The 10,003-nt window shown below is 53.8% G+C and overlaps 1 protein-coding gene across 1 annotated transcript; it reads right to left on the bottom strand.

The window, feature by feature from the left end:
• Positions 1-12: 12 nt before the first annotated feature.
• Positions 13-9,946, bottom strand: PDAP1 (PDGFA associated protein 1). Its single transcript, XM_058569255.1, has 6 exons — positions 9,851-9,946; positions 6,774-6,865; positions 5,287-5,397; positions 3,732-3,853; positions 1,400-1,551; positions 13-246 (listed from the first exon to the last, which is right to left on the bottom strand). The coding sequence occupies exons 1-6, from the start codon at positions 9,861-9,863 to the stop codon at positions 188-190; spliced, it is 549 nt and encodes a 182-aa protein (XP_058425238.1). The 5' UTR covers positions 9,864-9,946; the 3' UTR covers positions 13-187.
• Between the last annotated feature and the right edge of the window lie 57 nt (positions 9,947-10,003).

Here is a 10,003-nt window from a genome sequence, read left to right as displayed (position 1 = left end):
CCCCAGCCCCCCACCCACCATCCCCCCAAACGATTTCTGTGCCAAGATGAAGAGGAGGCCCCAGGCCGTGGGGGGCTCCTCGTCGTGAGGGGCTGCTGCAGCAGCGCCAGGGCACAGGGTGGGCGAGACACGGCAGCGGTGCTGGCAGCACGGCCCAGGTCCCTGGTCTCTCTTGCCACAGGCCGTGCTACTTATTCAGGGAGAGTGACTGCATCCGTTTTCCTGACAAAGTTGCATCGTCTTTTGCTGAGGAATGGGAAGGGAAGGTAGGAGTTAGAACAAAACCACCCTCCACATATACAACCCCACATACCCCAGAATCATAGAACTGTAGGTCTGAAAGGCCTCAGAAAACATTTTGTGCAACTGGCTCAGCTGGCAGATGAGGAGATCCAAGGAGAAGGGCCCACCCTGATGCCCTCCCAAGGAGATGATTTCTGCTGAAGCCACTGGACCCACGTGTCCAGTCCTCACCATGTTTGGGTGGCTGCCCCCTCCACAAAGGCCCATCAACATGGGAGCTACAGGGCAAATGGAAACTCTTCTTACCCACTCCCAGGTAGAACCCCATAATTCCAACCTCTCCCCATGGATTCTAAAGTCTAAAATCAGCAACAACGTTCAAATAGTTTTACACAAGTCCTTTCCTGCTTGACTTGTGAAGCAAGAGCTGCTAGTGAGGAGTGGGAATAACCAGCTATCTCTCCAGGGTGATGACAATGCCCTGGGCAACTGATTTCCCATCTCTAGGCCTCGGTTTCCTTGTGATTTGGTGAGGAGGCAGCACAGCAGGATCTCTAAGGGCTCTCATGGCCTCAAAGATGGAAGGAGTGCATGAAGCCAGGAGACAGAAAGTCATGAGTCAAATGCTCCTATAAACCAGACTAACTTCCCACAGCCAACCTGGCCTAGAGGAACCCCCTGCCACCTTTGGCCCCACTGGAGGGAGAGCATGGGGAAAGAGGGACACCTGGGCCAGATTTCCTCTGGGTCTGCACTGTGAAATCCAGCACAACCCTGCCCCACCCTCCCCAGCCCCTTGGATGGACAGCAGTGACCCCAGGCACCCGAGATCTTAGTGGGGCCTTCCAGTCCTGAAAGTCTGCACTAGGTCCCTCCCTGAGGCCTCCCTCTGGTGCCATGGACAGTGTTCTGCTGAGAGTCAAACCCCTATCTGACTGTGCTGTGGCTGGACCCTCCTAGCACCCTGAGAGGTGGTGGGCGGAAACGCCCCTCCCCGACAGGCAGGAATGCAAGTGTGTGTGTGTGCACATGCGCGCACGCACACCAGGTGAGCCTCCATTGAACAATCTGACCCCATCCCATGCCACAACACGGACACTGGAGTGCAGGGCTGGGTGGCGGGCAGCCATGGCCCAGCCAGTGGCTCAGGACCCACCTTTCCTCTCCTCTTCTTTCTTCCTAGCAGCCTCCTCCCGTTGTTTCCGGATGATCGCCAGCCGGGCAAGGTCAGCCTTGGCTTGTTCTGTCTTCCCAGCTAAATGCATTTTCATGTAACGCTCTTTTGCTTTCTGCTTCTCGATTTCTTCTCTGTTTGGATAAAATGGTGTCACAGAGGACATCTCTCCCACCATGATCAGCTGAGCTGGACGTGAGAGCCAGAATAAAGGCCTGGGGCCCAAGTGGAGGAGGACACCCAAGCTGAGGGAGGGGCCCTGGCTCCGCAGGCCCCCTCCTTGATGGACATGCACCAAACAAACAAGCAGAGGGACAGGCCTGGACTTGCGCGTGGATAGGCTTAAGGGGCTGGGGGAAGTTCAAGTGGTGCACGTGGCTTCCCTAGGTGGCAAACATGGGATGGGGGTGAGCTGAGCACCTATGACCTCTGGAGAGCCTTAGCGTAGAGTGGACAATGTAGGCTGGGGGGGACAGGCTGACTAGGGTCTGGTGTCCACGGTGAGAAAGGGGGATCAAAACCTATTCAACAGTGTGTCCAGAGAGCATGACCAGGAGGAGTAAGGCGCTGGAAACCACTTTCTATAAGGAGTGGACCAAGTGGCCACAGATGGGAACCAGGCACACCCAGTCTCAGGGCAATGTGGCATGGCACACTGTCAGTCAGAGCAGCTACATGTGCAAGAGACTGCCTCCACAGGGTGAGCCCCATTGGGTGCAGGAATAAGAGACTCCATGGGACAAAGGTGTCAGTCACTAAGTCACTAGGCAGAGAGAGGGGTGAGGGTCTTAGTTTCCCTCTGAGGATCTTCTTCCCAAGCCTGAGATTCTGAACTGGAGTGGGTGACCTTCAAGGTGTGAGATTGGAGGGTCCCATTTGCACCAGGTTCCTGGAAGAGCCAAGTTGTGGAGGAGGGGCAGGGATGCCCTGCCTGGCAGGAGCTTGGAGGAGGGACTTGGCCTCCTAGAGGCCCTCACTGCACACAGGCTGAGGAGTAAGAGAAACAGGCGTGGGGCCTGGCTGGAGGGTAGGGAGAGAAACCCAGCCACCGGAAGTCAGATGAGCAGATGTCTCACCCAGGAGACTCTGGACAAGACACTTGCTACAGAGATGAGGAGGCAACACCTATCAGTCCAGCAGGTCCTACCCTGGGAGGGAGGTGCAGAGTCAGGAGCCTCAAAGCTGAGCCCTGGAGCTCCAAACCTGGCAGGACCACAGAGGCATCTGGAATGATGAGCAAGGTTGCTCAAAGGCTCTGCAGAGCCCCCTCAGTGAAGGCTAAGTGCCAGGCAGGCTGCCAGCCTTTATGGCTTTCATCTCTGCAACTCCAAAAGGCAGGGGTAGCAACTGGATCCCTTTTACTGATGAGAACAGTAAGGCCCCGAAAGAACAGTAACCTGTCCAAGGGTACACAGCAGCTGTGGCAGAACCTGGGCAGGCACTAGAGCCCTTCTGCTCTGGGAAGGCTAGCAGTAGCTCAGGCTGCTGGATTTCTGGGGACCCAGTCCTGAGAAGGAAGCTACTGGAGTGGTAGCTTCTACACCCCAAGCTCATGGCCCTTCCCTGTGGGGATTTCATAGACATACCCCTCAGCAGCCATGGGGTCAGCGCAGGAAGGTGGATTTAAATCCTAGCAGTCCAGTCAGGAGGGAAACCAGGGCTGCTTTCTCTAGTGGCCTTCAACCTCTCATAAGGCCCTTGACTTCACCTAGTGGTCATCAAAATTCAGGGCACTACTTATCGAAGACTAGCCAGGTGCCAGGCACGTTAATACTCGATTAGGTCCTCACAGGACCCATGAGGAAGCTATCTGCAGCTCCATCTTCACCTGGGACTTGAGGAGGGCCTGGGGCAGCTGCAGCGCTGGGTGGGACCTTCCTGCACTATTCTGCCATCTGGATGGCACAGGCCCCCAATCCCCTCCCAATCCCCATGGCTATGACGTCACAGATGGGTGCAGGCCAGCAACGGTCAGATCAGGCTGATATGAGGGAAGTCTCCCTGGAGTAGGGTGCTCTGGAGGGAGGGACTGTAGGGTAACCCTCCACATCCCTGGGCATTACTGCAATTGCAACACAGGTCTGAATCTGCTGTTCTACTTTCCCTCTTATGTTTCTATTGGCGAAAAAAAACCTTGTTTTTTGGATAAGCTACCATAGAGCTTTTGGGGAATGAGATGAAACAGAAACAAACACCATAGCTGGAACCCCACCCAGCCACCCAGGAATCCAGGTGGAGGAGCTGGGCGCCTCAGCCCCCACAGGTCAGCCCCTGCCCGTGTGCCCAGGTCACGAGGCCCAGCAGCAGAGGTTACCGTTCTCTCCTCGAAAGCTCCTTGGGCCCGTCCAGGTCCAGCTGTGTGACCTTTTTGGTTGTCTGTGCCACCCGGTTGGGGTTCTCGATGTCAATGAGCCCTTCCACGCCTTTGCGCTTTTGCTAAGACAGAACAAGAAGCTGGCGGCTGGAGAAGTTTGGGACTGCAGAGCCCCTGAAGGCCACTCCCCCCATCTCTCAACAGCCCATCTGGACTGGGACAAACTCCTGTTCCACCCCCAGCCCAATGTGATGCTCGGCCCAAGTCTCACAGTGGGCAGAGCATTCAGGAGTATTTTCACCAGCCTGGGAGGCACAAGGAGGGCGAGTGCGTATGACGAGAGCCCAATCTATGCTGAGTCCCAGCAACCAGGGATTATTATCCCAGTGTCAGAAGAGACAGAGTGGAGGTACAGGGTAAAATAACTTGCCCAAGGCCAAAAGGAAGTAGAGTAGATGAGATGTGAACCCAAGCCTAACTCACATGCTCTCAGCACAGAGCACTACTCCTTCACTTCAAGCTCATCATCTGAACACAGTTTTCCATGGAGTCACATGCCTGACCGCAACTAGCAATGCTGGAGCCCCAGGAGGGTGGGCCAAGGAGGTGTGTCCTCAGGACCAGTTCTAAATCCTAGCCATCTCAGCTGACAGGCGGGAAATGTGACTAGAGAATGAGCCATCAGATCACACAGTGTATGGGTTTTGCAACCCGGCCCAAGAACCTAGAGCCTGCACCTCCCACCTCCCCCGGGGAAGTTCAGAAAGAGATGAGAGCACAGGTTCTCAATGTAGCAGGTTTGGTCAAAGTTTCAGGCTCTGTCAGTCCTAGCTTTTCTCTTTAAGCGACCAGGGAGATTGCTTCCAACGCCCGCCAATCTCACCACCATACAGCACTCTAGACGCCCATATCCAATCAGGTTACATTTACACACCTCCTCTTGAATACCTGACATCCTAAACTTAATGCGTCTAAAACAGAACTCAAGATTCACCCCTCACCCACCTCGCTCCTCTGCACAATCCTAAGCATGGCTTTCCCTCAGCCCCTTCACCCAATCCTCAGCAAATCCCAGTGAGGCGCTCTCTAAAATATGGCCTGAATCTGCCCACCCTTCTCCACTGTCATTGCCATCACCCTAAGGCAAGCCACAACTTCTTGTCTGGATACCTGCTGCCATCTCCCTGCTGCCACCCTCAACACCCTACAATTCACTTTCTGCAGAGGCTAAAACAATCTTTTGTTTTTGGTGAGGAAGATTGGCCCTGAGCTAACAACTGTGCCCACCTTCCTCTATTTTGTATATGGGATGCTGCCACACCATGGCTGACGAGTAGTGTAGGTCCGCGCAGGGGATCCAGGCCCCCGAACCTTGGGCGGCTGAAGCGGAGCGTGTGAACTTAACCACTATGCCACCAGGCTGGCCCCTAGGATGTAAACCCTTAAGAGCAAGGACTCTGTGTGCATCTGCCACCATGACTGGTAATCAACAGGCACTCGATAAATGTTTGTTGAGTGAATGAGTCTAAGTCTCAGGCCCCACCAGACTCAGTACCTGGTAATCATCTTCTTCATCCTCACTCTCATCTGAATCTAGGGATTTCTTCTCTTTTTTGGGGTCACCTGCAGCCCCATCTCCACCTTCTTCTCCTTGTTCCTCTTCTTCCTGTTTCAGAAATGGACAACCTGCATAATCAAAAATGCAAAACAAACCCCCAAGACTGTGGCCCACACCCCACCACCCTCAGACTGTGGACCTTGAGAAATTAAGCAGCTGGAAGGCTCGGACTAAGTATGAGAAGGGTCCTACTCTGTGATCCTGGCCCCCAGTGGAGGACTTGGCTCAGAGGCAGCCTATCCACTTGGCTCCATGGCCTGAAAGCCATTCCCACAGCCCCTCATATGCCATAAAAGGCCCCGCTCCCCTTCCCAGTCTGTGCAGCTGAGGCGGCCTGGGTGAGCAGCTCGTCTCCCAGGGTCACAGAGACTCAGCTGGGGCTGGCCCATATGGACCACAGTCCTCCTCAGCTTCCCTCCTGCTCCCCCGGCTGCCACATGTAGCTGCCAGGCTGTACTCGCTTTCCTGGGCAAGTCCTCCCCTGCTTTCCACTCCCACGGTCAGTGGCAGGCCAGCCACTCCGACCTGCCCAAGCAGATGCCCTGCTGTGCCGGCTTCCCAACAAAACAGCCCAGCATGCCGCTTCTCTCCACCTTTCCTGCCTCCCCACCAAAAACCCCCCTTGTTACAAAACCATACGTCCTTCCCGCCCCCGCACTTGCTCACACGCTCTTCGAGGTCCTGCTGCCAGCTCCTTCACCAGGCCCTCCTCTTCCTCTCCCTCTCCCTTCTCGGGGCTCCCAGGGACTTCACAGCTGTGCCACTCATCTGGCCTGACTGTGCTCCCTTCAGCCCTCAACCAGGTGAGGATCTAATGGTGTGGCAGGGGACGTGGATACCAACAATCATGGAAACATATTCTATTTCCTGACAGAGGGCTGGAAAAAGTACAATGGGAACAGAGTAGAGGGATCTACTAGGCTCATACTGGATGGGGAAGGATGGGTAGCATCGATGACTATCCCAGAGGAGTGATGCAGAGCAAGGTCTGGAGGAACAGAAGGTGCTTTGCCTGTTGGGGTGTGGGAAGGCAGGGTCTAATGTCATACTGAGTTTGGCCAACTGTCCTGCATGGGTGGAGCAGACAAGTGGCGAGTACTGGGAGTATGAGCTGCGGAGGGGCAGGGCCTGGCAAAGGGAGAGCCCCCGCAAGGCAGCAAGACAGGACCAAGATCAGAGACCCACTAAGGCAACCGTTGCTGAGTGAACAAAGTTCTAATTGATCCAATCAGAGGATGGCTTCCCTCTTGACTGTCATTAGTTGTTCTGGGACTCCCACCTGCTGCCCACTGCACCCACTACCACAAACCGCAGGTGCTGGCTTCTTCCTGAGAATGTGTGGTCTTGGCCTAGCCTCTCTGGGTGCCAAAGAGGCAGGGTGCCACCCTGGGCCACTGGAGTGGCCTGGACAGGCACGTACTCACCCTGGCCTTCTGCTTTTCAGCCTGGAGCTGTGCGTCGATCTCCTCAGGGCTCGTGTACTGCCTTGCCCGGCCTTTGTGGCCTCCCTTTCTCCCTGCACAAAGATCGGCAGTTTAGGAAGGCAAGTGGGAAGCAGCTCCCTTGATTGTCCTGAGCCCCAGAGGGCTGTCCTGCTTGATGTGCTCTCATCAGAGGCTGCAGAAACTTCACCTACCCCTCACCAAGCTCCACCCAAACCTATACTCCCCCACCCTCACGTGTTTAAAAGGACACAAGAGGCAACACGCAACCACCCAATGTACCACCAAACTGTGTGCTGGATGCAGGCTGCCACGAATAAGACCTGAGGAGAGGACAGAGAGGAGGGTGCACTGCATGGAGTGACTGGCTAAATCCCCCTTGGAATCCAAACATAGTGGACTCAGATGCAATCACAAGAACATATGACACTTACGCCCCTGCTGTCACTACAGTGCTTTCTACCTGCAGTGTTCTGTCCCAGCCACAGCTTCATTTGATCCTTCTCACAAACCTATGGTGCAGGAGTCACTGCTGGTCTCATTTTAGACAAGGAGACTTAGGATCAAGGCAGAGTGGTGAAAAGCACAAATGTTGGAGTCCAACCCCTGTGCTCAAATCTCAGCTCTACTGCTTACCAGCTTTGACTTTGGGCACATACTTAACCCCACAGAGTCTGTTTCTTCATCTGCGTCTCCACCTCACAGGGTTGTCATAAAGATGGATTTGCTAACACGTGTAAAGCCGTTGGAACAGTGCCCAGCACTGGATAAGCTCTACAAAAATGTTTGCTATGGTTGTTACTTTTCTCTCTAATACAGTATTTGCTGGGGGAAAAGAAACTAAACCACTGGCCACATTGGTGATCTACTACAGATGTCAGGGGATATAACAAAATACTTCGTGTTCACCTAAGTGGTATGATAGAAAGAGAAAACTTCAAACCTTTAGGAGAAAACTTTTTTGTGCTTGGACTAAGAAACATGGCTTGCAAACAAAGTTAAAGTTGAAAACAAACCTGACTACCATCCAAGAGTTAAAAATGTGACTAGCAATTAAAGTTCATCTATGAGTATCAGTTTTATAGTCTGACCCTCTTGAGCCAGGACACCAGACTGAGTCCTGCTAAAGCCATCAGCCAGTTTTATAGCAGGGTGGCACCCCCTCTGCCGGTCCCGGAGGATGCTGGGTAGCTGTGGCCTCGATCCATCCCTACCTCTCCTGAAAGCTGCAGCCCACCAGATTTCCAGAGTCCCTCATTGTGAGCAGAGATCTGTAATTAGACAGCCAGAGCTGCTCCAGACTCCAGAGACAGCAGCAGAGATATTGGCCCCCCCTGATTTCCTAGACAGCAGCTGCAGAGCCATAATTGTACTGCTACAGACCACACCACCCATTTTTAATGACTACCTGGGTTCCCAGGGGCATCTCAGTCTATGCTCATGAAAAGTCCTAGTGTGAGAGATCAAGCTTGCCATTAAAAAAGCCAACACCCTTTCTTGCCCTCTTAATATTCCAGACAATAGTAACAACTCAAAGTTGGCTACTATAAGCTCTCATCCTGCACACTTGGCTATGGGTTACTGACCTTATCTTGGTCTACAGCAACTTTTATCAGAAGCTCTTTTGCCTTTAAAAATGCTTCACAGTTACATAAGGGAAACAAGAGTTGGTCACTTGCTCGTGGGGAATTTTATACTTTTTTTTTTTTTTAACATCTTCATGTTTTCTTTTGCTCTTCAAACAAATTAAAACAAGCAAGAAATGTAAACCTTGTCTGCCCACAAAGCTTTTCACAAGCCAAAAGGCCAAATCATTTAACCAAGAATTTCTATCTAGGATTTTCTAATTGTAACCTCCAACCTTGGCACAAAGTTATCTATTAAGTAGAACTCCAGGGCCAGAATTCTGGAGCCAGAAGGGCTTATTTAGCACCCTCCTTTTGCAGAACAGGAGACTGAGGAACACGGAGGAGACATGGCTCTTCCTACCACAGAATAAATCAGTAGAGGGCTAGGTTTAAATGGAGTCAGCTCTGTAAACCTGGAAATAGAGTCAGGAAGTCATTTAGGTTTGAAAAAGCCCCAAGTAGATTTTCCTGTGGGCTGATGTATCTTAGCCAACCTGACACATGAGCTACCAATATTACCTGAACATCTGTTCTGTGCCAGGAGCTAGCCAGGCAGTTCAGTGCTCCTTCATTTTACGACCCCTATCCCCAGGTCTCCAAGCTAAGGCTTATTAGCAGGTGTTCCAGATGAGGAAAACAGGCTGGGGAAAGTTAAAAAACTTGTTCAAGGCCACAGAGTTAGTGACACAGCTACGCTTCAAATCGAGAACTTGGCTCAGGGTAAAGAGAATGGAGGACGGTCTACAATGTACTGGGAAGCCACGGATCCTTCAACGAACCGGCAAAATCTTAAAAATAACAATAGTTAATGCTTGGTGGGCACTTAACGACTGCCCGGCCCCGTCTTGGCACTCCACGTGGGTTACCTAGTCTAAACCTCGCATGAGCACTATGAGGTAGGTACAATCATCATGCCCATTTGCAAATCAGAAAATTGACACAGGGAGGTTCAGCGACGAGCTCACATCGAGCCGCAGCCGGACAGGGCAGTCAAAGCCAGATCTCCCTGGCTCGAGAGCCTCCAGGCCTGGCTCGCCCAGAGCCCGAGAGGACCCACGTTTTACGCGCGAGCCAGGCGGGCCCAGTACGGGCGCGGGACACGGTGACTCAGTCCCCTGCAAGCCTGGAAGTGGGAGGAAACTCCAGACCCCCCAGGCCAGGAGAAGCGCGCCCTAGATCCGGCCCTCCGCGTCGGCGAGGACCCTGAGCCTCCGACTCCCCTGAAACCAGCGAGGGAGTGGCTCAAGGCCACCACGGTCCTGAGTTTCCCATCAAGACAATTGGGCGTCGAGGCCCAGGCCTGGCCCTCAGCCGGGGCGGACGAATTCCCTCTGCGCAGCTCTCCGAGACACTCGCAGGCTGAGGGGACAGCGGGAGCCGGGTTCGGGCCGCTCCTCGAGGCCCGCGGGCCACGCGCGCCCCACCCCTCACCTCCTTTAGGCATCGCGGCTCCGGGAGCTGCGGCGGCGGCGGCGGCGCCTCGAACTGACACCGGAACCGGAAATGTCTCGGGCTCGACTTCTTCCGCCCGGTCCAGTCGCCTCCGCGCGCCTCTGCCGCCGTCGCGGTGAGGACCGAGGACCT

Source organism: Diceros bicornis, chromosome 26 (genome assembly GCF_020826845.1).
Source record: "Diceros bicornis minor isolate mBicDic1 chromosome 26, mDicBic1.mat.cur, whole genome shotgun sequence".
Classification (NCBI taxonomy): domain Eukaryota; kingdom Metazoa; phylum Chordata; class Mammalia; order Perissodactyla; family Rhinocerotidae; genus Diceros; species Diceros bicornis.
Note: the sequence above shows the minus strand (reverse complement) of the source record. Positions and strands in the feature narration are given on the sequence as shown.

Excerpts from the sequence above, each read along its gene's own strand:
- PDAP1 (XM_058569255.1), bottom strand. Across the intron at positions 5,398-6,773 it reads CTGAAAAGCAGAAGGCCAGG|GAAGAAGAGGAACAAGGAGA; the intron begins GTGAGTACGTGC and ends TTTCTGAAACAG. Across the intron at positions 1,552-3,731 it reads GAGCTTTCGAGGAGAGAACG|AGAAGAAATCGAGAAGCAGA; the intron begins GTAACCTCTGCT and ends TTATCCAAACAG.